At 42.2% G+C, this 27,549-nt stretch overlaps 1 protein-coding gene across 11 annotated transcripts in view; it reads left to right on the top strand.

The window, feature by feature from the left end:
- BDP1 (BDP1 general transcription factor IIIB subunit) overlaps positions 1-27,549 on the top strand; it is a 107,299-nt gene that overhangs the window by 4,798 nt on the left and 74,952 nt on the right. For all 11 annotated transcript variants that reach the window (XR_016220069.1, XR_007914355.3, XM_089312588.1 and 8 more), the window contains exons 3-11: positions 1,865-1,974; positions 2,839-2,898; positions 3,558-3,686; positions 5,101-5,234; positions 9,362-9,456; positions 15,274-15,328; positions 19,760-19,903; positions 24,103-24,390; positions 26,816-26,963. Coding sequence is in view for 9 of the 11 variants with exons in the window: in XM_089312588.1 (XP_089168714.1) it covers positions 1,865-1,974; positions 2,839-2,898; positions 3,558-3,686; positions 5,101-5,234; positions 9,362-9,456; positions 15,274-15,328; positions 19,760-19,903; positions 24,103-24,390; positions 26,816-26,963 (1,163 nt within the window). In the remaining 2 variants the exon portion in view is untranslated. The remainder of the gene's footprint in view (positions 1-1,864; positions 1,975-2,838; positions 2,899-3,557; positions 3,687-5,100; positions 5,235-9,361; positions 9,457-15,273; positions 15,329-19,759; positions 19,904-24,102; positions 24,391-26,815; positions 26,964-27,549) is intronic.

The raw sequence follows: 27,549 nt of genomic DNA, 5'->3' as shown, positions 1-27,549 counted from the left end.
GGGCCATCTTCTACTGCTTTCCCAGGCCATAAGCAGATTGTTGGATTGGAAAAGGAGCAGCTGAGACTCAAGCCGGTGCCCATACAGGATACCGGCACTGCAGGCGGTGGCCTTACCCACTACGCCACAGTGCCGGCTCCTTCCACTGCTTTCTCAGGTTGTAAGCAGAGATAGATTGGAAGAGGAGCAGCTGAAATGCAAACGAGCACCCATATGAGATGCTGGTGCCACAGGCAGAGGCTTAACCTACTGTGCCACAGTGCCAGCCCCTACAGATTTGTTTGAAAGGTAGAATTAGAGAGATCTGCTGGTTAATTCCCCAAATGGCTTCAATGGTCAGGGCTAGGCCAGGCCAAAGCCAGGAGCCTGAAATTCCATCAGGGTCTCCAGTGGTGGCAAGTACCCCAAGTACTTGGGCTGTATTCTGCTGCTTTCCCAGATGCATTTACAGGGAGCTAGATTGGAAGTGGAGCAGCTGGGACTTGAACCAGGGTACATATGGGATGCCAGCATCACAGGCAGAGGCTTAACCTGCTGAGCCACAGTGCCAGCCCTGGTGGAGTTTTCTAAACTGATATTAAGGAAAATTACAAATGAGAAAAATCTGTGGTAATGCACTTATAGTGGAATTTGTGTTCTTTTCAGTGAGATTTGTTTATTTCCTCCTACTTTAGCTATAGTGAATCCTGCTGGCGCTGGAGTTAGATACTTAATTGAATTTTAGCTTTATTCCCTTACTAGCTGTGTGACTTCGGCCAGTTTAATTTATCTTTCTATGTCTAATTCCTCATCTGTAAAGTAGGACTAATAATATCTGTCTCATTGGTGAAGATTAAATGAGTTAATACATGTGAATCACGTTTAAACTAGCTTATGAAAAATACTATGTGTCTAACAAATGTCATCTCTGTAAATAAATGTTAATTATATATATATATTAATTTTTTATTTTTAATTTTTTTCTTTTTGAGAGGCAGAGAGAAAGGTCTTCCTTTTGCCGTTGGTTCACGCTCCAATGGCCGCTGTGGCCGGCGCGCTGCGGCTGGCGCACTGCGCTGATCCGAAGCCAGGAGCCGGGTGCTTTTCCTGGTCTCCCATGGGTGCAGGGCCCAAGGACTTGGGCCATCCTCCACTGCCCTCCCGGGCCACAGCAGAGAGCAGGTCTGGAAGAGGGGCAACCGGGACTAGAACCCAGTGTGCCGGTGCCACAGGCAGAGGATTAGCCTATTGGGCTGCGCCATCAGCTATATGTATATATTTTTTTTAATTAAGAGGAGGGCATTTTGCTTGGTGCTTTGTATCTGTTAGGTAATTCTCTCAGCTGTGAGAGGCAGAGGTCATTGTTAAACAGTGACCTCTGTTAAACATGACCCATGCTCATGTAGGTTTTCTGTTTTATGTCTGAGGGAAGGACATGTGTTCTGGACTGATATCCTCAAACTCTAGGCCTCTAGAAATGTTGTGCCTTACAGAATCTGTTTAATTTGACTTATTTTGGAGAACTGAAAATTAAACATTTGCTTCAAGAATTTTATAAAATTCAGAGTTCCTGTTCACTAGAGGGTAAACAAGCTGTATGAATGTTATTATAAATTTTTAGTAAGCTAATGTTGTTAGAGGGCATTACTAAGCAGGATTTTATACACTGAACATTTATCCAGTCTCAGTCAGTTTAGTTTTTAGGAAATATGCTACAAGTTTCTGATGCTCAGTTTATAAAATTTCCACTAGAATTAGGTTTGTTAGGGGTAAGAGTGATAGTAAATCATTTGTAGTGAATGTAAATGTGAACTGTGTATTGGAATATACTGTGTTTGAAATTCATTAGTATTTCTAACATCAAATTGAATCTGTGTGCATACAGAAACAGTGGAAAAACAAATATGCCCTAAATGAAAGTCAGAGACCACTAGATCGTTCAAAAATGACTATGAGAGACTTCATATATTACCTACCAGATAACAATCCAATGACGTAAGTTAAAATTTATTTCTTTTGTAGATCTTGAGGTTATATAGTGATTTAAGTAGCACATTCAGAGTACAGTTCATGTTTTCTAAAAGCATACTGAAAAAATTTGTAGCACATCTAATATTTCATTAGGGAAAACTTAATAACATTAGGTAACTATTTTCTGGGAATGATAAATGATACTCTTTATCTCTGAGATTAAAAGTAAGTTTCCTTTGTTCTATTAAAAACCAGGTTTAGTAAAAACAACTAGGCCACTTTCCTTTCTCTAATCAAGATTGCAATTTCCATCATATACTATGACCTGATCTAGAGTGGTAGTTTAGTTTTGTGCCCTACCTCATAATTAAATACAGTGGCGATTTGATGAACGAATCCTCCAAGAACAAAGCTTCTTTAATCAGTGTTAGCCTGGGCACAATAGGGGCAGAGCAGCCAGCAAGTTTGCAATGAATCTTTCTGTTTTTTTGTTGATGAGTTAGTAGGTAGAGGTAGGAACAGTGGCATGTTCTTCTGTATAGGCCAGGTCTTTGGCCCAGTTGAAGCCAGAAACCTAGGTTTTGAGTTGTTTGATGTCTAGATGCTGGAGACAAATCAGCTAGGTTGCTTCGTGCCTTGGGACCAGGAACATCCTGTACTTGAGGAGTTAGAGGGTAAGAGCATTTCCTGCCTAAGCTGACAAATTATTTGTACTATTAGACAAATTCTTGACTGAAAAATTGGTTTTGGTTTGTGCCATTATTAGTAAAGTGCTATAGTATATTATACAAAAGGAAGTTAAAATAATTTGTTTTGTGCCTATAGATAGAATTGACAAGATGTAAATTAGTAATTTATTAAAAATATTCTGTTATTTATATTTAATAGTTCTTCATTGGAACAAGAAAGGAAAACTGAAAAATTACTGCCATCAGTCCAAACAAAAGAGTAAGCATCTAATCTTATTTTTTTTCCAATATATTTCTAGTACTGGGACATTTAAAAAAATATTTATTTATTTGAAAGAGCTACAGAGATGGAAGTCTTCCATCTGCTGATTCACTCCCAGGTGAAGCTGCTGGCTCCTTGGCTTCGACCTGGCCTTTGTGGCCATTTGGGGAGTGAACTGGTGAATGGAAGACCTCTTTCTCTCTCTGCCTCTGCTTGGCCCTCTCTGTAACTGACTTTCAAGTAAATCTTTAAAACAAATAATTTCTTATTTATTTTGTTTGAAAACTAGCATGATACAGGGAAAGAGAGGGAAGTCCTTCATCTGCTGGTTCACTCCCCAATCGGCTGCAATGGCTGGGGCTGATGTAGGCTGAAGCCAGGAGTGTTGAGCTCTATCTGGATCTCCCACGTGGGTGGTAGGGGCCCAAGCATTTGGGCCATCCTCTGTTGCCTTCCCAGGTGCAGTAGTGGAGGGCTGGATCAGAAGCAGAGAAGGTAAGACTCAAACTGGTGCTCTGCTATGGGATTACAGCATCGCAGGCAGTACCTTAGCTCACTGTATGATGATACCAGCCCGTGTCATAATTTCAAATTCATAGTGTTCAGGGAACACCTCTCATAGCTATATGAATTAAACCCGTCTTTACTTTGGGTAGGCCAGAGAGTAAGAATACTCCTGATGCTGAAGGTAACGAAGAACTGGAAGAAGAGACAGATGATGGGCCGTTGCTGGTCCCACGAGTGAAAGTGGCAGAAGATGGTTCTATCATTTTGGATGAAGAAAGGTGAGTTGAAAAAGAGAAAGAGGTGTGGATTCGTAAGAATCTTTGTCTAATCAGAAAATTCTGATTTTGTCCGTCATTATCACTTAGACCCTGGTGTTTGTATTTTGTGTAATGAATATTGTAAATAAGAAAGTGGGTTATATTCATTTATAATGTGTAGCATTCTTTATAATGTTGTGTTTTGTGTAAGGTGAAACTGCTGTGTATTAACCTAACCATTGTATTACTAATTTTCTTGGTAATTGAATTGAACTACTGAATAATCATGCCCTGTACTCCACTGGGGAGAAATTTCTTAGGCTGATTCAGTTCTGAGCTCAGTGTCCAAGTTTTCAAATTTACTAAAGTCATATGTGCAATGAAACATACACTTAACATTTTCTGACTTTTCTTTTGGTAAGGTGTGATTCACTTTATGGTTTCTAAGTCATAGCATTACATTTCTCATTTTTGGTATGATGGAATTATTTATTTATTTATTTTTGACAGGCAGAGTTAGAGAGAGAGACAGAGAGAAAAGTCTTCCTTTTCCGTTGGTTCACCCTCCAATGGCCGCTATGGCCAGTGCGCTGCGCCAATCTGAAGCCAGGAGCCAGGTGCTTCCTCCTGGTCTCCCATGGGGGTGCAGGGCCCAAGCACTTGGGCCATCCTCCACTGCCCTCCCGGGCCACAGCAGAGAGCTGGCCTGGAAGAGGAGCAACCAGGACAGAATCCGGTGCCCCAGCTGGGAATAGAACCCAGGGTGCCGGCACCGCAGTTGAAGGATTAGTCAAGTGAGCCATGGTGCCGGCCAGAATTTAGTTATATTTTAAAGTATGGTTTTTTAAGAAGGATTAATTAGTTAAATTAGAGGGATAGAAAGTCTTGACAGTTTATGAAAAATTTTATAGCATTTAGATCCTATGATAGTGCAAATATCATATAAATTCTATGATGATGCAAATATAATATTGGTAATAATGATTGTTTTTGCATAATTTTTCCATTAGTTTATGATGATGATTTTATTGGTTATTAAAGGAGTATTAATTGCTTTGTTTGCTGGGTTGTGAAATGTAAATATAAAATACTTATATTTCTCATTATCCCCATTGTGCCTAGCACAGAACTGTATGTTGAATGTAGGAGGTATAAGTCAATAAAAATATTTTTTTTAGATAGGCCAAAGATATTTTGTGAATTTTGTTATTGTTAAGAATTTTGAAAATACGTGGGTGCATTTGTTTCTGCCTCCTGGGAATCACATTTTAAGTGAAAATTGGCATATGCTTAGAAAATACGCATATTTCAAATGTACAGCGTTTTACTTTTGGAATGACTACCATGGTAAATTTCAAAATGAAACTATTTAAATGTCATTTGCCTTTGCCTCTTCACTTCAGTGTGGACTTACATGAAAATTTGTTTGTTTCAGTTTGACTGTAGAAGTTTTAAGGACAAAAGGCCCCTGTGTCGTTGAGGAAAATGACCCTATATTTGAACGTGGTTCTACAACTACATATTCCAGCTTTAGGAAAAACTATTACTCTAAACCATGGTCAAATAAAGGTAAGTAATTTTCATTTGAAATTATGTGTTACTTGTTTAAATGAAATGAATTACTTGTTTCTGAATTAGTTTCCCCTAAGCAAATAAGATGTGAACTACCATGTTGTTTTCTCTCCAACTAATTTTATTTGCATCTCTCTTGTCTGCACCATGAACTGTATCTCTGTTTTATCTTTCCATTTAAAAGATTTTTTTAAAAATTATTTTTATCTTATTCCACCACAGAGAGAGCTCTTTGATCTACTAGTTCACTCTCCATATGCCTGTGACAGCCAGGGTTGGGCCCAGCTGTAGCTAGGAGCCTTCCAAACTCAATAGAGGCCTCCTGTGTGTGGCAGGAACTCAAGTACTTGAGCCATCACCTACTGCTTCCCACCCCACAGCAGGAAGCCGTATTGGAAGCAGAGTAGCTGGAACTCAGACCAGGTACTCTGATACGAGGTGTGGGCATCTTAAGTAACATCTTTTTTTTTTTTTTTTAATTTTTTTTTTCTATCTTTGACAGGCAGAGTGGACAGTGAGAGAGAGAGAGACAGAGATAAAGGTCTTCCTTTTGCCGTTGGTTCACCCTCCAATGGCCACCGCGGCTGGCGCGTTAACAGCTGGCGCATCGCGCAGATCCGAAGCCAGGAGCCAGGTGCTTCTCCTGGTCTTCATGCGGGTGCAGGGCCCAAGCATTTGGGCCATCCTCCACTGCACTCCCGGGCCACAGCAGAGAGCTGGCCTGGAAGAAGGGCAGCCGGGACAGAATCCGGCGCCCCGACTGGGACTAGAACCTGGTGTGCCGGCGCCGCTAGGCGGAGGATTAGCCTATTGAGCCGCGGTGCCGGCTTAAGTAATGGTGCCAAATACCTGCCCCAGAAATATTTTTTTAGGACTTATTTATTTGAAATGCAGAGTTAGAGAGGGAAGGAAAGACAGAGAGAGAGAGAGAGAGAGAGAGAGAGAGAGAGAGAGATCTTCTGTCCTCTGGTTCACTTCACAAATGGCTGTAATGGGCTGGGCTGGGCCAGACTGAAGCTAGGAACACAGACCTCCATCCGGGTCTCCCACATGGGTGACATGAAACTGGGGCCATCTTTTCCTGCTGTCCCAGGCATATTAGCAAGGAGCTGGATCAGAAGTGGAGTAACTGGGACTCAAGTCGGTGCTCATATGGGATGCTTTTACTCATTTGGGATGCTAGTATTACAGGCTGTGGGTTAACCCACTACACCACAATGCTAGTGCCAGAAATACTTTTTTTTCCCAAGGTTTGTGTATTTATTTTAAAGGCAGAGTTACAGAGAGAAAGAGGGAGAAACAGTTGAAAGGTAGAGTTAACACAGAGATAAATATATATGTTGATTCACTCCTCAAGTGGCTGCAATGCCCACGGCTGGGCCAGACTGAAGCCAGAAGCTTCATCTGGGTCTCTCACATGGGTGCAGAGGCCTAAGTACTTTGGTATCCTCTGCAGCTTTCCCAGGCACATCAACAGGAAGCTGGATTAGAAGTAGAATAGCTGAGATTGGAATTGGTGCCCATATAGGATGAAGGATTGCAAGTGATGGCTTTGTGCACTGTGCCACATCACTGGCTCCAGAAATCTTTTTTTTTTTTTTTTTTTGACAGGCAGAGTGGACAGTGAGAGAGAGAGACAGAGAGAAAGGTCTTCCTTTTGCCGTTGGTTCACCCTCCAATGGCCGCCGCGGCCGGCGTGCTGCAGCTGGTGCATCACGCTGATCTGAAGCCAGGAGCCAGGTGCTTTTCCTGGTCTCCCATGCGGGTGCAGGGCCCAAGGACTTGGGCCATCCTCCACTGCACTCCCGGGCCATAGCAGAGAGCTGGCCTGGAAGAAGGGCAACCGGGACAGAATCCGGCGCCCCGACTGGGACTAGAACCAGGTGTGCCGGCGCCGCAAGGTGGAGGATTAGCCTATTGAGGCACGGCACCGGCCTTTTTTTTTTTTTTTTTTTAATTATTTGTTTATTTGCTTTATTTAGTTGAAAGGCAAGGTGGGAGAAGAGAAAGATAGATAAATAGATATAGATATAAGTATCTCTCATCTGTTGATTCATTCCCCAAATTTTCATCACAGCCAAGAGTGGGTCAGGCTGAAGCCAGGAACTGGGAGCTGAATCCGGGTATCTTTCCTGGGTGCCAGATTCTCAAGTACTTGAGCTATCACCTACTGCTACCCAGGTTGCACATTAGCAGAAAGCTACAGTTGGAGGTGGAGCCAGGACTAGAACTCAGGCACTCTGACGTGGGATGTGATCGTCCCAGGCTGTGTCTTAACAATGTCACCAAATGCCTGCCCCAGAGATCTTTTTAAGAATTAGCTTTGGGGGGCCTGTGCTATGGCACAGCAGGTTAATGCCCTGGCCTGAAGCCCCGGCATCCCATATGGGTGATGGTTTGAGACCCGGCTGCTCCACTTCCAATCCAGCTCTCTGCTATGGCCTGGGAAAGCAGTAGAAGATGGCCCAAGTGCTTGGGCCCCTGCACCAGCATGGGAGACCCAGAGGAGGCTCCTGGCTCCTGGCTTCAGATTGGCGCAGCTCTGCCCATTGTGGCTATTTGGGAAGTGAACCAGAGGATGGAAGACCTCTCTCTTTATTAGTCTCTACCTCTCTCTGTAACTCTTTCAAATAAATAAAATAAATCTTTAAAAAAAGAAAAGAATTAGCTTTGGGCTGGCCCTGTGGCATAGAATGTTAAGCCTCTGCCTGCAGAGCTGGCATCCCATATGCGTGCTGGGTCATGTCTCTGCTTCTCCACTTCTGGTCCAGCTCCCTGCTAATGTGCCTGGGAAAGCAGCAGAGGATGGCCAAAGTCCTTGGGTCCCTGCACCCTCGTTGGAGACCTGGAAGAAGCTCCTGGCTCTTGGCTTCAGTCTGGCTCAGCTCCAGCCATTGTGGCCATTTGGGGAGAGTGAGCCAGCGGATGGGAAGATATTTCTCTCTCTCTCTCTCTCTCCTTCTCCTCTATCTCTGCCTTTCAGATAAATAAGTAAATAGTTTTTTTAAAAAAAGAATTAGCTTTATGGTAATCTTGGCTGAACTCTTCCTCTCTGTCAAATGCCTTTTTGAAAATAATATCATTTTAGTAAAAAATAAGCAATATTTTTTAAGATTTATTTTATTTATTTGAAAGGCAGAGTTACAGAGACAGAGATAGAGGGAGAGACGTATCTTCCATTGTCTGGTTCACTTTGCAATATCTGGTTCACTCTGCAAATGGCCACAATGGCTAGAGCTGGGCCAGGCTGATGTCAGGGGCCCAGAATTTCTTCTGGGTCTCCCGTGTGGATATGGGGGCCCAAGTGTTTGGACCATCTTCTCTGCTATAGCTCATTAGCAGGGAGCTGTATCTGAAGTGAAGCAGCTGAGGGTCAAAGCATTGCAGGCCACAGCTTAACCTGTTACGCCACTATGCTGACCCCAAGAATATTTCTAATGCTCATAATATTCCGCTCAGTATTGTATGATAATTTTTCTGTAGGTTAACAGTTATGCTGTTAGAAAAAGTACATTGTACCTATTGCATGGTATTGTTGTTTATTATTTACTTTTTAAAAAAATATTATTTATTTATTTGAAAGGCAGAGTACAGAGAGGGAGAGCCAGAGAGACAGGAAGATCATCTATCCTGTGGTTTACTTCCCAGACGCTGGCAACAGTTAGGGCTGGGCCTGGCCAAATTGGAGTTCCATGTGGGTGGGTTGGGTGGCAAGTGTTTGGGTCATCGTTGATTATCTCCCAGGCATATTAGCAGGAAGCTGTATTTGTAGACACTGAGTGGTCAGGATTTGATCCTAGGCACTGAATTGGAATGCAGGTGTTCCTAGCTGTGGTTTGATCCATTGGGTCACAGTGTGACTGATAATTTTTCTCAAGACACTTTGAATTTGACCTGATAGTCAGAATGTCTTTTTAAAGTTTTCAGCTGCTTTGTGATGAGAATGCAAATATTTTGTATTATGTGTTTTTTTTTTTAATTTGAGGAAGGTGTTTTTAGATATTGCTTAAGATTCTATCTAATAAAATTATTTTTAATTCAGAATATTTGCTTATGTAAGGTTTTTTCCTCTGAAATATTTACAAGATTGATTTTCAGGTATTCTAAATCTTTTGTCTTTACAGAAACGGATATGTTTTTTTTAGCCATCAGCATGGTAGGAACTGACTTTTCTATGATTGGACAGCTTTTTCCCCACAGAGCAAGAATAGAAATTAAGGTAAAGTAAACCTATCACATTTGTTGATTGGAAATAGCCCAAAAATTAGTGACAGTGTTGTTATTACTATTCCCTTTGTTTTTTTCCCTCATGATAATGTTTTTGTTACCTTTTTCACTCTTCATTACTTGAAACATAATGGAATATTTTTCAATAGTTGCAGTCTCCTTTAAAGTATCATGTTTTCTTACTTATATCTTGCCCACTTCTAAAATGAATTTGAGAGGATACCAATGAAGGGCATTGAAATTAAAATAAAAGACAATGAATAGGGAAGATAAATGCACTAGTGTACTTAGGTTCAGAGTAGCTTTTTGAAGACAAAATGTATTTCTGAATTTCCTAGGCAGGTATATAAGGAACGCTGTGTTCTGTAGTGCTCAGTCGCTGATGTCTTGCTTTCCTAGCACACCTTAACTCTGAGGACAGCCAGTGGCACTGTTGGCAGCTGAGGGTCTGTCAGTTCCAGTTGTAAATGCTGCAGAGGAAGACCTTCTCTGCTTCTTAGTCTCTTTGCTGGAATCTGTCACACTGTGTTGTTGTAAGGCACTCCCAATTCTTAGTGAGAGCTTTTCCCAATCATGGCCTTTTCTCCTCATTTCACGTTCCCATCATGTTCATTACATTAATAAAAGGAATCATTGGGAAAGACAAATCTTTTTTCCCTTTTCTTTTTTTTTTTTTTTTTTTTTAAAGGCAGAGTGGACAGTGAGAGAGACAGAGAAAGGTCTTCCTTTGCCGTTGGTTCACCCTCCAATGGCCGCCGTGGCCGGCGTGCTGCGGCCGGCGCACCGCGCTGATCCGATGGCAGGAGCCAGGAGCCAGGTGCTTTTCCTGGTCTCCCATGGGGTGCAGGGCCCAAGCACCTGGGCCATCCTCCACTGCACTTCCCTGGCCACAGCAGAGAGCTGGCCTGGAAGAGGGGCAACCGGGACAGAATCCGGCGCCCCGACCGGGACTAGAACCCGGTGTGCCGGCGCCGCTAGGTGGAGGATTAGCCTAGTGAGCCGCAGCGCCGGCCCTTTTTTCCCTTAATTAGACAAGGTTTGGGTTGGTTGGAGACATTATTTAAGAGGTATTGTATGATATAATGGGATAGTCTTACTGTATTTCACATGAAATGAGAAACATTCTTCATGTTCATTTTCTAATTGGTAATATTTGATAAAAGGGGAAGAAAATGAGAAATTGAGGGTTTGGGTGTCTGATGATCTAAGTAATTAATGATAAATTTGTTGCTACCCTATTGCTCTCAAAAATCATGGGATTCTTCACCTAAAAGCTTAATGTGGCTCCAGCAGGTCTTTGGGCAAAGTGTAGAAAAGTGAAAATAGACAGTATTTGAGGTTAGTGAATTACATCACACTGATTGTCAGATGCTGAACAAACATCGTATTCTTGGGATACATTACTTTTAGTCATATTGTATTTTTCTTTTTGTGTGTTGCTGAATTTTGTTACATTTTCTTGATGAATTTTTGCACTTTTGTTTATGAGGGATGCTTTACATTCTTTGTCCTATTTGAATTGAGGATCAGGCAGATCACATAAAATGAGTTGGAAAGTGTTTCCCTTTTATTTTTTGGAGAATGTGTTTCAAATCATTACTATTTCTCCTTTATTATTTGATATAATTCACCACTGAACCTTCTAATGCAGCACTTTTCTTAGGAAGAGGGTTTAGATTATAAATTCAGTTTCTTTGAAATTTCTTTAATATAAATTAGAACATTCAGATTGTTATATCAGATTTGACTTTGAATTTTCAGGCATATGATTTTCATCCTGTTCCATTATTATTTAAAATATGTTTTATTTGTTTTTATCTACTTGAAAGAGATGGGGGTTTGAGGGGCAGAGAAACATAAATATCAATATTCAATATGCTGTTTCATTTCTCAAATGCCTGCAATAGCCAGGGCCAGGCCTGGTCAAAGCTAGGAGCCAGCAAGTCCATCTGGGTCTCCATGAGGGTGACAGGGCCCAAGTACTTGAGCTGCTGCCTCCCAGAATGTATTAACAGGAAGCTGGATTGCAAGTAGATAGCAGGGACTTGAACTCTGATAGGGGATGTGGGTGTGTCAAGCAGCAACTTAATCCACTGCCCACCATGCTGTGATCATTTTCATGTTTTAAAGATAAGTGATATTCCAATATGAATGATAAATTTGTATTTTTTAAAAAATTTACTTATTTACGTGGAAGTCAGTTATACAGAGAGAGGAGAGGCAGAGAGAGGTTTTCCATCCACTTGTTCACTCCCCAGTTGGTCACAACAGCAGGAGCTGTGCTGATCTGAAGCTAGGAGCCTGGAGCTTCTTCCAGGTCTCCCATGCAGGTACAGGGGTCCAAGGACTTGGGTCATCTTCTACTGCTTTCCCAAGGCATAGCAGAGAGTTGGATTGGAAGAGGAGCAGCCGGTACTTGAACTGGCATCCAAATGGGATGCTGGCACTGTAGGCGGTGGCTTTACCTGCTACATCACAGCGCCGTCCCTGATAAATATGTATTTTTGCTCCACTTCGAGAGAGAGATCTTTTCCATCTGCTATTTCATCTGGGTCTCCCACGTGTTTGGCAGGGGCCCAAGCACTTTGGACATCTTTTACTGCTTTCTAAACAGGCACAGTAGCAGGGGGTTAGTTCAGAAGTGGAGCGGTTGGGACTTAACCAGCACCCGTATGAAATGCCTGTAGGCTGCAACTTTACATGCTGTGCCATGAGACTGGTTCCACAAAATTTTAATTAAACAGATAAACATTTCAATCTCACCTTGATCACTTTTTTTTTTTTTTTTTAAGATCTGTATTTGAAAGGCACAGTGACAGAGAGAGGAGAGACAGAAATCTTCCATCTGCAGGTTCACTCCCCAGATGGCTGCAACTGCCACAAGCTGGACCAGGCTAGAGCCAGGAACCGTTAACTTTACCCGAGTCTCCCCATTTGGTTGGCAGGGACTCAAGTACCTGAGCCATCAATTGTTCCTTTCTTGGTACATTAGCAGGGAGCTGGATTAGAAGTAGAGTAGCTGGGACTCAAACTGGAATTCCAGTATGGGTTGCTGGCTTTGAAAGCAGCAGATTAACTTGATGCACCACAATGCCAACCCTTGCTTGTCCATTTTTTATTTATTAATTTTTAATTTATTTGAGAGGCAGAGAGAGAAACAGAGACAGAAAGGCAGCTCCTATCTGCTCATTCACTCCCGGAATGTCCACAGCAACTGGGGTTGGGCCATGCCTCAGCCAGGAGCCAGGAACTCAGTCTGATTCTAACATGTGGGCAGTAGAGACGCAAGCTCTTGAGTGCACCTCCCAGAGTAAATATTAGCAGGTAGTTAGAATCAGGAGTGAGGCCAGGACTCTAACCTAGATATTCTGATATAGGATTTGGCCATTCTAAGCTGCACTTGGCCAGATGTCTGCCTCCTGTTTATTTTAAAAATCCTGAATAGAAATTTTGTATATAATTTGACAGACTGAGTGTGCATATATTGTGTATATATACACACAACACGAAGTGTATGTGCTTGTACATGTATATAACATATTTTTAGTTTTGAATGAATTTCTAGACTGAGATGAAGCCAGACCTCTCTTTTAAGTATATCTGTAGAATATAATATCACTGCTCCTCTTGCCCTTATTAAGGTGATATAGAAGAGTCTGATGTTGTGGTGCAGTGGGTTAAACTGCCACCTGTGACCCTGGCATCTCATGTGAGCCCTGATTTGAGTTATAATCCAGCTTCCTGCAAATGTGCCTGGGAAAGCCCAAGTACTTGAGCCCCTGCCACAAGTGGATGGAAGCTCTCTGTCTCTCTCTCACTCTCTAACTCTGCCTTGCAAACAAATAGTTCTTAAAAAAAAAAATCACCAACTGAAAGTTTCTAATAAAGTTTCATCTCAGCTAAGCAGAAACACTGGCATTGGAAAATTGTCAGGCCAAAGAGCTGTTATCCATGCTAGTATAATTTTCAGGTTTATAAATTAGTCAAACTGAAATTACCAACTGCCCACCATAGAATGAATTTTTTTAAACAATAAAGTACAACAGGAATGAGATTTGTTTTAAAATTTAACATACTCTCATCCTTTGTTTTCAAGATTTATTTATTTGAAAGGCAGAGTTACAGAGAGGCAGAGGGAGAGACACACACAGAGAGATCTTCCATCCACTGGTTCACTCCTCAGTTGGCTGCAATGGCCGAAGCTGGGCCAATCTGAAGCTAGGAGCCAGGAGCTTCTTTGAGGTCTCCCACGTGGGTACAGGGCCCAAGCACTTGGGCTGTCTTCTATTGCTTTCCTAGGCCATAGTAGAGAGCTGTATCAGAAGAGTAGCATCCGGGACTTGAACCGGTGCCCATATGGGTTGCCGACACTGCAGGCGGTGGCTTTACCTGCTATGCCACAGCGTAGGCCCTGCTCCTGACTCTGACTTCCTGCTAATACACACCCTGGGAGGCAGCAAGTGATGGCTCATGTGATTGAGTCTTGCCTTAAACATGGGAGACCTGCATGGAGTTCCTGGCTCTTGGCTTTTGCCTGGCCCAGTCCTACTTGTTGAGGGAATTTGAGTGAACCAGTGGATGTGACATCGTTGTCTATCGGTCTGTCTGTCTCTTTCTCTTTCTCTCATTGTCTGTCTTTCAAATAAATAAAATAAAAATTTAAAAGTCAGATTAGTGGTTAGAGTCTAAGCAGTTCCTTTGTGTGCATGTGTGTGCGTGTATGTGTGTGTTTGCAATTTTTTTCATGTCTTTTTTGCAATAAAAAATTTATTTTTGTGTATGTAGTAAAAACTTAAAGAATACTGATATAGAAGGGAGAGATGGGCTGATTGTTCTCTCATCCAGTTGCGTGTGCTTGATTAGACATCCTCAAATACACATATGCCCTCAGACTTCTTCTTTTTTTTTTTTTTTTTTTTGACAGGCAGAGTGGACAGTGAGAGACAGAGAGAAAGGTCTTCCTTTTCCGTTGGTTCACCCTCCAGTGGCTGCCGTGACCGGCGCGCTGCGCTGATCCGAAGGCAGGAGCCAGGTGCTTATCCTGGTCTCCCATGGGGTGCAGGGCCCAAACACTTGGGCCATCCTCCACTGCACTCCCTGGCCACAGCAGAGAGCTGGCCTGGAAGAGGGGCAACCGGGACAGAATCCGGCGCCCCGACCAGGACTAGAACCCGGTGTGCCGGCGCTGCTAGGCGGAGGATTAGCCTATCGAGCCACGGCGCCAGCCCGCCCTCAGACTTCTTAATGACTTTAGGACGGATTGAGCCATAAGCCTTAAGTGTTTCCATCTGGGTGGAACTGAGGTTAGTGATCTGTGGTGCCAAGGAAGACATAGGAAATGTGACTGACAAAATATTCTGAAGATAAACTTGGCCTGCTTTGAAATTTGCTTAGTTGTATCTCTACAGTCTCTTCTCTGTGCCACACTTGAAATATATTAGAATGATGTAAGAAGTTTAACCTGAAATGATTGTTTTAGTTGTTAACCTCATTGATTATAATTTTGATATTTCCATGCTAGTTGGCTTTGTTTTTCTCTGTCTTCTGTAAACCCAACTTCCATTGTCAACTCATGCTTATAGGTAATGCATAAGGAGGAGCAGGAAGCTCAGTATTAGTATTTCATCTTCCTTTTTTTTTTTTAATTAATGATTTAACAGGTAACTTCCCTCTTGGCAAAGAACTATCATTTAGTAGAGGATAATCTATTATTCATTAGAATTTCACTTTAATGTTTACTGTTTCTTAAAAAAAAGATCTTTTTAATGAGAGAAAATTTCTATAGCTTTTTTGTTGTTGTCGTTAACAGAATAAATTTAAACGTGAAGAGAAAACAAATGGATGGAGAATAGATAAAGCCTTCCGTAAGTATTAAGACCTCTTTTATAGTATGTCATTTAGAGGACCGAACAAAAGGACCAATGTTTTGTCTTAGGCTCCAGTGTGTTTTAGATTTGTTTTGTCCCTATATTGGTGTAAGAAGAATATGAGTGAAAATTCTTCTATTTATCAGTATGGGTCTGGCAGTTGCTGCAAATCTGTAGACACCGGATTAGCCAAAAGAGCAGGTGTGTAGATTTCTAAGTCTAAGAGGTTACAAAATGACAGATGATACCTTTTCTAACTATTCTTTACTCTGAAGGAATTGTATTCTAGGAGTTAATTGTTTTTGGGTGATAGAGTTCTGTAGATGGTTTTTTCAGTAGTCAATCATTTTACTTCATCAGCTATGGTACCACCTGCTGTTTGCTAGTCACTATTCTAGCTTGGGAGCAGATGACAATTCTGTTTTTAGATTTTTTATCAGCCAGGAGCCAGGAGCTTCTTCACAATCTCCCATGTGGGTGCAGGGTTCCTAGGACTTGGCCAAGTTCTACTGCTTTCCCAGGCCATAGCAGAGAGCTGGATCAGAAGTGGGGCAGCCAGGACACTAACTGGCACCCATATGGGATGCTGGCACTTCAGGCGGCGGCTTTACCCACTACGTCACAGTGCCAGCCCTTAGATTATATTATTATTTTTTTAAATTTATTTATTTGACAGATAGAGTTATAGACAGTGAGAGAGAGAGACAGAGAGAAAGATCTTTCTTCTGTTGGTTCACTCCTCAAATAGCCGCTACGGCTGGGGCGGCTGGTGCCGCGCTGATCCAAAGCCAGGAGCCAGGTGCTTCTTCCTGGTCTCCTATGCAGGTGCAGGGGCCCATCCTCCACTGCTCTCCCGGACCACAGCAGAGAGCTAGACTGGAAGAGGGGCAGCTGGGGCTAGAACCCGGTGCCGCAGGCGGAGGATTAACCAAGTAACCCAGAGCTTCAGCCCCCTTAGACCTTTCTCTCTCTCTCTCACTGTCTATAACTCTACCTGTCAAATAAAAAAAATATTTAAAAATTTTTAAAACTTTCTGAAATTTATTTGGGAAGGAAAGAAGGGGAGAAACATAGAGAGAGTGTACGCTCACCCTGTCCACTGGTTTACCCTCCAAGTGCCTGCAATGGTGGGGACTGGGTTGAACGAAAGCTGGGAGCCAGGAACTGAATCCAGGTTTTGCACATGCATGGCAATCACTCCAGCTATCACTGCTGCCTCCCAGGTTCTGCTTCAGCAGGAAGCTGGGGTCTGGAGCCAGCAGTGAGTATCACATGCAGGTACCCTGATGTGGGATGGGGTATCTTAACTGGCATCTTAACCACTAGGCTAATTTCCTGCTCTGCTTTTAGGATCTTAAGTCTCACTGGATGGGGGAGGGGAAACAGTTGATAAGCATAATCTCATAATGATTAATTTCTGAGAAGGAAAGTGGTGGATGTTTAGATTGGGTTTTCAGGGAAGTTCTGTCTAAAGAGGTAACATTTGAATTTAGACCTGATTTGAAAGAATAATAGATATCTTTCAATTTTTAACTAATATTCTCATTAAAATTAGCATTTTTTTTCAGTTTAGAAAAGTACATCAATACTCAAGGGATCTAAAAGAATATTATTTAAAGTAGTTCTTACATTCTTTTTTAGAAGGTATATATTTTTTATGGACCTGTAATTATCTATATTTCATAATTAATATATTCAATGTTCATTTATTCAGGAGATTAATGATAGTATAACTTTAAAAGAACTAGAATGAAATTAAATTTCTTAATTAAAATTAGACATAGTGCTAATTTTAGAAAAAAATCCAAGTAAGGACTGGCATTGGGGTACAGCAAATTAAGTTGCCACTTGCCATGCTGGTGTCCCATGCCACGGTACTCATTCAAGTCCTAGCTGCTTTACTTCTGAACTAGCTTTCTGGTAATGCACCTGACAGACAGGTGATAATGGTCTGGGTACTTGAGTCCCTGCTGTCCATGTGGGAGACTGGGATGGAGTTCCTATCTTCTGATTTTGGCCTGGCTCAGCCCTGGCTATGGTGGGCATTTGGGAAGTGAACCAGTGTTTGAAAGATCTCTGTCTTTCCCTCTTTCTCTCTGTTACTCTGGCTTTCAAATAAACAAATAAATCTTTGGAAAACAAAGAAAAAAAATTCATATATGGAACTTAGCTTGTGTAGCATGTTTGAGTATGAGTGAACACTAAGGTAGATGAGTGGATCCTGCATCCAGTGTTGTATTGGTTCTTGGGGAAACCACTTCTAGGAATGGCTCCTCGAAGATTTGGAATACTGTAATCTTCAGCCCTTTCCATTTTAGACAAGTGGTCCTGAAACTTTATTAGGTTTAACACATTAAAATAAGAAAAAAGTTCGTAAATTAGTTAATATCCTGGTTCAAGTATGAAATCTTTAAAATGTTTATTACATATTTTCATCTGTTAGGCAGAGAGAAAGAGAGTGAGCAAGCAAAAGCTATCTTCCATTTGCTGGTTCACTCTGTACGTGCCCACAATAGCCTGGGCTGGGCCAGGCTGGAGTCAGGAGCCCAGAACTCTATTCTGTCCCTCATGTTAGTGCCAGGGTCCCAGGATGCCTTTGCCCGGAAGCTAGTTCACAAGCAAAGTAGCTGGGATTAAAATCTGTGCTATTATAAGGGAAGCAGACACCCAGCATGGTAGCTTACTTGTGCCACAGTGCCCAACCATACATGGAGCTTTAGGAAAGCCATTATACCAGATGTGTTTAAAACACTGATTTTAGTGCTTTTTTTTTAAAAGATCTTTTTTTAAAGATTTATTTATTTATTTGAGAGTTAGAGGGTGAGACAGAGATAGAGATATCTTCCATCCACTGGTTTGCTCCCCAGAGGGTCGCAACAGACTGATGCCAAGAGCCAGGAGCTTCTTCTAGGTCTCCTATGTGGGTAGCAGGGGTGCAGGCACTTGGGCCATCTTCCACTGCTTTTCCCTGGCTGTTAGCCCGGAGCTGGATAGGAAGTGGAGTAGTCAGGACTCCAACAGGCGCCCATATGGAATGCTGGAGTTGCAGGTAGCGACTTTACCCACTATGCCATGACGCCGACCCCAGAAAATTTTTTCAAAAGTTAAAAGCCAGCTGAATTTTGACTTTTTGTTTTTGAGCTGCTACTTTGAATTCTTCTGAGAACCATGTGGTAATTCTTTTGGACTTTTTTTTTTTTTTTAAGGTAACGTTTATTCTTCTCTCTGCCTTTAGGCCTCCCAAGAGAGATGAGAATCTATGGTATCTTTATGGTATCTTTTTTTTTTTTGGACAGGCAGAGTTAGACAGTGAGAGAGAAAGACAGAGAAAGGTCTTCCTTCCATTGGTTCACCTCCCAAATGGTTGCTACAGCTGGCACACTGCGCCGATCCAAAACCAGGAGCCAGGTGCTTCCTCCTGGTCTCCCATGCGGGTGCAGGGCCCAAGGACTTGGGCCATCCTCCACTGCCTTCCCAGGCCACAGCTGGACTGGAAGAGGGGCAACCAGGACAGAACTAGTGCCCCAACTGGGACTAGAACCTGGAGTGCCGGCGCCGCAGGCGGAGGATTAGCCTAGTTAGCCACGGTGCTGGCCTTGGATTTTTTTTTTAAGATTATTTATTTTAAAGTCAGAGTTACAGAGACGCAGAGGCAGAGAGAGATCTTCCATCCACTGATTCACTCCCCAGATAGCCTCAATGGCCGGAGCTGAGCCAATCCCGAAGCTAGGAGCCAGGAGCTTCTTCCAGGTCTCCTATGTGGGTGCAGGGGCCCAAGGACTTGGGCCATCTTCTGCTGCTTTCCCAGGCCATAGCAGAGAGCTGGATCAGAAGTGGAGCATATGGGATGCTCCTATGTGGGATGCCAACATTGTAGGTGGTGGCTCAACTCACTCTGTTGCAGTACTGGTCCCCAAAGACTTCTTAGTCATCTTTGTCATTAAAACATTGATTTATACTTATGCATAGTTGAAAGTGTAGTTTTCATTTTGACAAATAATATACTTTTGTAACCACCACCCCAACAGTATATAGCATGTTTTCATTATTCCTGAAGGTCCCTCCTTTTCCTTTCTAATCAATCAGATGCCATCCTCCTAGCACTTTGATTAGATTGGATTAGATTAGTGTGTTCTGAAAGATCTTACTCATGGAAGCACAGGATATGTACTCTCTGAGTTTGGTTCTTTCACTGTGTTTTTGAAATTTACCCATCTTATTGCTGGTAGTCGTAGTTGTTCCCTTCAAGTTTGTTTTATTGCTGAATAGTGAACTATTGTGTCCTTGTTTACCAGTTGCATTGCTAATGTACAGGCCCACTTGCTTTTGATGTTGTGTTATCTAAAAAAAAAAAAAAAACAAACTAGAAAGTTTCCTTTTTTAAAAAATTAAAAACTTGAAAGTTCTTTTCCTTTTTTTTTTAAACAGAGGAAAAGCGCCCTTTTGACTTCGATTTTTTTGCTCATTTGCTTCAGAAAGTTCTTGCTGAAGAAGAGAAAAGAAAACAAAAATCCGTTAAAAACAACAGTTTAAAGGAAAAGAAAGCTTCCAAACCACGGAAAAATGTAAAAGGTATGAATTTTGATAGAAGGTGTGCTGTTTTACTTAGCTGTAATGGGTGTGAGTGTTGTCCCTCAGGTATTTAGAGGGCGTGGAAGCTCTAGAAACTGAGATCATCCTGGCATTCGGTTGGAGGGGATTAAGTTTACTTCATTTTACCAGTTATTTTAGTTATTTTTTTTTTTTTTTTGGACAGGCAGAGTGGACAGTGAGAGAGAGAGAGACAGAGAGAAAGGTCTTCCTTTGCCGTTGGTTCACCCTCCAATGGCCGCCGCGGCCGGCGCGCTGCGGCCGGCGCACCGCGCTGATCTGATGGCAGGAGCCAGGAGCCAGGTGCTTTTTCCTGGTCTCCCATGGGGTGCAGGGCCCAAGCACTTGGGCCATCCTCCACTGCACTCCCTGGCCACAGCAGAGGGCTGGCCTGGAAGAGGGGCAACCGGGACAGAATCCGGCGCCCCAACCGGGACTAGAACCCGGTGTGCCGGCGCCGTTGGCGGAGGATTAGCCTAGTGAGCCGCGGCGCCGGCCTAGTTATTTTAGTTATTTTTTAAAGATTTATTTATTTATTTGTAAGTCAGAGTTACAAGGGGGGGGGGGAGATCTTCCGTCTGCTGGTTCACTCCCCAAATGGCAGCAACAGCCGGGGCTGGGCCAGGCCAAAGCCAGAAGTTAGGAGCTTCTTCTGGGTCTCCCACATGAGTACAGGGCCCAAGTAGGACCAAGTACTTGGGCCATCTTCCACTGCTTTCACAGGCACATCAGCAGGGAGCTGGATTGGAAGTGGAACAGCCAGGTCTCGAACTAGCGCCCATATGGAATGCTGGCATCACGGGTGATGGCTTTACCCGCTATGCCACAATCCTGGCCCCAGTAGATCCCTTTTAAATTTTATAATAGAGTGATGGGGCTAATTTCTAGTGTCTTGAACAAGGGGTAGTAAAGAGCATCAGAATCTTGGAGTGTCATGTTTCATGTTTTGTTATTTAGTATATTTTTCTCTATAAAATGAATCTGGTATAAGATTCTAATATTTAACAAAATGGAGCTCTAATATCTGGAGGTTTGACTAGATTATATTTGAGCAAATTTACTTCTGAAGGTTAATATTGACTTGTATAAAGTTTCAAACTGTCTTGTGTAGGTTTATCTATTTCTAGGTGTGTATTTCCTTAACTGTTTGAACTCTTGTCTATGAAGATAATGTGTAGCTATAATCATATATATAATTTGTAGAATCTGAGGACAATAGGGCACCTTATGTGTTAGCTGGTCCACATCTCACTGTTTTGTCTATTTGTTTTAGTCACTGTGAAACAACCCCAGAGATCCTGTTACTTTTCCTGGTGTGGTTGCACAGTGTTAGTGGCAGAGGCTGGGCTTAAAAACCTAAGACTCTGAGAACCTTTACTGGGGTCCTTGAGACCACTCTCAGGTTTGATTATTTGCTAGAGGATTTACAGGATTCAGCACTGTCTGCCTGTTACCCACCAAAATTTCAGATCCTGGAAGGAAAACGATTTGTTATAAACCATAGTGAGAAATCAGGTCTTAACAGCTTGGGTAATAGAAACCGTCCCTAAAATTAAGTTCCCTGAGAGCCAAAGGATTAGCCTTTCAAAGGATAGCAGTCAGGCCTCCTGTCCTGTAGTAACTCTTTAGTTGCACAAAGCTAGTTTAGAATTTCTTCTTCTGGAGTATGATGCCTGAATCTTTGAAAAAGAAGTATTGGGCCGGCGCTGTGGCTCACTAGGCTAATCCTCCGCCTTGCGGCGCCGGCACCCCAGGTTCTAGTCCCGGTCAGGGTGCTGGATTCTGTCCCGGTTGCCCCTCTTCCAGGCCAGCTCTCTGCTGTGGCCCGGGAGTGCAGTGGAGGATGGCCCAAGTCCTTAGGCCCTGCACCCGCATGGGAGACCAGGAAAAGCACCTGGCTCCTGGGTTCGGATCAGCGGGATGTGCCGGCCGCAACGTGCCAGCCGTGGCGGCCATTGGAGGGTGAACCAACGGCAAAGGAAGACCTTTCTCTCTGTCTCTCTCTCTCACTGTCCACTCTGCCTGTCCAAAAAAAAAAAAAAAAAAAAAGTATTGATAATTGCAATTATTTCATTCTTTAGTTAATTTTTTACTTACTATACATAATCCTAGGAGATCAAAATAGATATATTAATTCCTCTTGTTACAGGTAGCATGAGTAATTTACTGTATCTAAATGTAAGGACTATTCAGATATGTTATTATGTATCAGAATTTAAAATTTTTAATTATTTTCAGAACAAATCAAATGTTACTTTTTCAGCTTTAAATTCTTATTTTGACTTTTTCCACAAAAGATTGAGTTTTCTTATGTTGTGAGATTAGCTCTTTTCAGTGAAGATATTTGATAAGCATGGTTGTGAAATTAAGCTTCTTTTGATCTGAATCCATAGTCCATTTTGTGCTGCTATTATTTCTCATAGTTTTGGACTGTGGGAAATCTAAAAGCTATCATGGGGCCTTCTTACCACATCCTTGCAAGGCAGAGAGAGAGAGAGGGAAAAGGAGAGGGAGAAGGGAGGGGGAGAGAAGGACCTTTCTGAATGGCCTGATTACCTCTTAAAAGTTTCTTCTGAGTTGTCACTGTGGTGCAGTAGGTTCATCCTCTGCCTGTGGTGCTGGCATCCCATATGGGCGCCAGTTCTGGTCCTGGCTGCTCCTCTTCCAATCCAGCTCTCTGCTATGGCATGGGATAGCAGTGGAAGATGGCCCAAGTGCTTGGGCTCCTGCACCCACGTGGGAGACCAGGAAGTAGCTCCTGGCTCCTGGCTTTGGATTCGCCCAGCTCTGGCTGTTGAGGCCATTTGGAGAGTGAATACACCGATGGAAGACCCCTCTCTCTGTCTCTCCCTCTCACTGTCTATAACTCTACCTCTCAAATACATAAATAAATCAATAACTTCTTCTTAGTCCCATTACAATGACAAATTAATTTTGGCATGAATTTTCACAGGAGAAAAGCATTTCACAGGAAAATAGCAGGTGTTTCCAAGGTGATTTCTGATTTGTTTTTTATTCATGTTTTCAATATAGTTGATTATTAATATGTCTTTATGGGAAGGGCACTAGAAATTGTTGTTCTTATTATTAAAGAATTATTTATTTGAGAGGTGGAACTACAGACAGCGAGAGGGAGAGACAAAGAGAAAGGTCTTCAATCCCCTGGATCACTCCGCAGATGGCCATAACAGTCAGAGCTGAGAGCTTCTTCTGGGTCTCCCAGGCGGGTGCAGGAGCCCAAGCACTTCATCTTTCACTGCTTTTCGACTGCATAAGCATAGAGCTGAATCAGAAGAGGAGCAGTCAGGACACAACCTGCACCCATATTGGATGCCAGCGCCACAGGTGGAAGCTTAGGCTACTGTGCCACAGTGCTGGCCCCACTAGAAATTATTTTAAAAAATTGTTAAAACAGTTGTTTACTGAAAAACAAATAATATGGAAGATAAGAATCTTGATCCTTGTCTTCTGTCTGTCCCTGAGAGTAAATTTCTTCAGATTTCCCAGGAATAACTGGTTTTAAACCCATTTTTATGCATATATATTTACATATGTGTCTTTGAGTCTATATAATTGCTTTTCTTAAAGATTTATTTTTTATTTATTTGAAAGTCAGAATGATGGAGTGGGGGAGCACTTCCGTCTACTGTTTGACTCCTGAAATGGCTGGAAAGGACAAGGCTGGATCAGGCTGAAGCCAGGAGCTGGGAACCCCATCCTGGTCTCCCGCATGGTGGGCCATCAGCTGCTTCTTTCTCAGTGCATTAGCAGGGAGCTGGGTCAGAAATGGAGCAGCTAGAACTTGAACCAGCCCCCTGGAACAGGATGTTGGTTTTGTAGGAGGCAGTTTAACCTGTTGTGCCACAAAGCTCTCCACTCCACGTAGTTGTTTTTAAGAAAAATGAGATCATCTATATTCTTCTATATTTGACTTTTTTAATGCAACAGTGTGTTCTGAGATCTTTTGCATTGCTGTATTGTAAAAGTACTTGTGCTCTTAGTGGCAGTGTGACTTTTTATTACATGAGTTTATTATAATTTATTTTGTCATTCCCTGCTAAGCATTTTAGGTTGCCTTCAATTTTTTTTTCCTCATAGGAATAGTACCGCGGAAGGCATCTTCGCTTTTAACGGTTTTTTTTTGTAGGTCACTTGTTTATAATGATTCTTCTTATTTTCAGTGAAAAAAGTTGCCAATGAAGGAGTGATTGATGAACCAGAGGAGGAACCAGAGGAGTCAATGAGTACTTCAGTTTTAGACAAAGAAGCATCTCAAGAGGATGCTCAGACAGTGGAAGAAGAGTCTTTGGTCTCAGAACAGAGTTCAGAACAGGTTGCATTAGAACAAGGCCTAAATAAAAAAAAAAGGAGAAGGAAGAATCAGGATGAAACTAATAAACAAGAAGTAAAAAATCTCTCAGGAAATGTGACTGATCAATCAGGTTCTTCTAGAGGGGAAAAACACAAGAGTAAGTTTCTTAAAATCTTATATTTTAGTAGCCTGTGTTACTTGAGTATAGTAGTATAGCGGATGACTTTAATACTTTAGTTCTGGATAGTAGCAATTAATGCCTATTGATTTGCTCATGGTACTATACTAACTCATGGTACTATATTAACTCATTTTTAATTAAAAATATAAAAACATAAGTAAACAGTGGTGTAAGATTATATTTTCAAGTTTGTTTCTGAGATATGTCCTTTATGTTAATATTAACAGTGGTTGGAAATAACATGTTGTATATAGTGAAATGTGTATTGCTTGTGTTGGTTAATAAATCAGATTTACTTGTTCTCTGTCTACAAAGCCCATATGGATTAGTTTTTATGAAACATGTATTCTCATTGTTTTTTACTTTTAGAATGCAAACGTAGTTACATTTATGAGTTCTGCAGGATAATGGCTGAGTTGAAGGTGGCCTTTTTTTTAATTTTTAAATTTTTCTTCATTGGAAAGACAGAGAGATAGAAAGATGGGTCTTCCATCCACTGATTCACTCCCCAAATGCCTGCAATGGCTGGGGGTGGGCTAGATCTGAGCTGGAGCTGAAACCAGGAGCCAGGAACCCAATCTAGGTCTCCCATGTGGTTGGCAGGGACCCAACTGCTTGAGCCATGCTATTTCCCATGTTGCACAGTAGTAGGAAACTGGAATCAGAAGCAGAGCTGGGACTTGAACACAGTTACTACAGTATGTATGGGATGTGAGAGTCCAAAGTGGTATCTTAACTGCTAGGCCAAATGCCTGCCCCACATGCATCATAATTTTTGTTCCAGTTTTCCACAAAGTTTTGGAGTATACTTATCAAGGTTGCTTAATCAAGATAGATTTAAGAAAATAATTTTTTAACATTTTTTAAAATTTATTTTAAAATTTATTTATTTATTTGAAAGGAAGAGTTACAGAGAGGGAGAGGCAGAGAGAATCTTCTATCCTCTGGTTCACTCCCCAAATGGCTGCAACAGAGTTAGGCCAATCCAAAGCTAGGAGCCAGGAGCTTCCTCCAGGTGGATGCAGGAGCCCAAACACTTGGACCATCTTCTACTGCTTTCCCAGGCTATAGCAGAAAGCTGGATTGGAAGTAGAGCAGCCGGGTCTTGAACCAGGCTCATATGGGATGCCAGCCCTGCCCCTGATTTTAATAAATGAATCACTATAGGTGGTTTAGTATGATTTATATTTATATTTATATTTATATTTTGCTCTTTTGTGGCTTAGAATTAAGAATGTTATGCATGACTAGCGTGATGATTCAGAAATCAAAGATTTTGCTGAAATATTTATTTGAGATGAAGAGAGAGAGAGAGAGCTTCCTCTACTGGTTCACTTCCCAAATGGCCACAGTGTCTGGGACTGGGCTATATGGAATCCAAGTGCTGGGAACCCAGTCTGGGTCTCCCTTTCGGGTAGCTTGAGCAGTAACAGCCGCTTCCCAGCGTACACATTAGCAGAATGATGGAGTCAGGAATTGAACACAGTCACCCTGATGTGGGAAATGGGTGTGTCACCTTGCTTTAAATCTAGCTCTTTTATTTACTAAGTATGACATTTGTCAGTTCACTTAAGATCTCTGAACTCAAGTGGTTTTTCTCCTTGATTGAGTCAATCCTCTTAAAATAGGATTGTTTCCAGTATTAAATGAGGAAAAGCATCTCAGGGACTTGTAGAGTTCCTGTCACTTGGTAAGGACTTGTCAAATGATTGCTGGCATTGTGTTATTAATTACTATATTTCTTTTATTAAATATTTATTTTATTTATTTATAAGTCAGAATTAGAGAGAGAAAGGGAGAGACAGAGCGAGAGATCTTCCATCTGCTGGTTCACTTCCCAAGTTGCCACAATGACAGGGGCTATGCCAGGCTGAAACCAGGAACCGTAAGCTTCTTCCAAATCTTCTGTAATGAGTTCAGGGGCCCAAGTACTCGGGCCATCTTCTGCTGCTTTCCCAGGCACATTGGCAGGGAGCTGGATTGGAAGTGGAACACCTGGAACTAGAATCAACACCCATATGGGCTGCCTGTGCTGCAGACAGCAGCTTAACCCTCTGTACCACAGTACCAGTGTAATTATTATACTTCTGAAGTGGCAAAGAGTTAGTAACATGCACTTTACTTCCTGACTAGACCTATAAAACAAGTTAATTTAGCCGCTTAAAATTTAAGCAAAGTAAAGGGAAGATGTTACAAACTGATCAGAAACCTTGGGCTGATCCATAAAGCACAGTTTTCATTATGCTCCAAAAGTAAGATGTGTGCCTTGCAGATAGGAGCATGAATGTTGAATGGATTAATGTTTTGTAGAGAAGACAGTGTTGTATGTAAATTCCCGTATTTTAAAGTTAGGTGTGTTTGTGTTCATCTGTTTAGAATAACATACATCTTGTATTCACAGGTGGGTGCCAGTCTCTCCGGCCTGCGCTTAGTGAAGGTGAATGCAGTGAGCAGCAGGACGTCTCCTGTGTGCAGGACGTAGATGGCAGCATGCACTCAGCCTCTGGCCAGAAAGCTGAGAGAAGAATTGACCCCATCCTTCCATCAAGGTAGTTTCTGCACCTTCACTGCCTTTTTTTTTTTCTTTAAAGATTTGTTTGTTTATTTGTTTGAAAGGGAGAGTGACAAAGAGAGAGGTGACGTCTTTCATTTGCTGGTTTACCCCTAAGTGGCCACAACAGCCAGAACTGGGTCAGGGTGAAGCCAGGAGCCAGGAGCTCTGTCCTGGTTTCCCGTATGGTTGGCAGTGGCCCAACTTCATGATGCCATCGTTTCCTGCCTTCCTAGATTGCATTAGCAGGATGCTGGATCAGAAGTGGAGCAACTGGGCCTCAAACTGACACTATGATATGGGATGCCTGCATCACAAGCTGTGGCTTAACCCACAGTGCTGGCTTTATCTGTATTTTCTGTTGATTACTGAGAGAGGAGTGTTGAAGTCTGCAACTGAAATTGTGGATTTGCCTTTGCCTGTTTCTGTTTTCAGTTTCATCTGTTTTTGCTTCATGTAAAATTTTTTTTTAAGAGATTTATTTATTTATTTGTGAGGCAGAGTGACAGAGAGAGGGAGAGACAGAACGGTCTTCCATCTGCTGGTTCACTCCCCAAAGGGCTGCAACGGTCAGAGCTGGGGTG

The sequence above is a fragment of the Oryctolagus cuniculus genome, chromosome 14 (genome assembly GCF_051225735.1).
Source record: "Oryctolagus cuniculus isolate XC-2025 breed Fujian yellow rabbit chromosome 14, ASM5122573v1, whole genome shotgun sequence".
In the NCBI taxonomy this organism is placed as follows: Eukaryota; Metazoa; Chordata; class Mammalia; order Lagomorpha; family Leporidae; genus Oryctolagus; species Oryctolagus cuniculus.
This window is presented reverse-complemented; position numbering and strand designations above follow the sequence as displayed.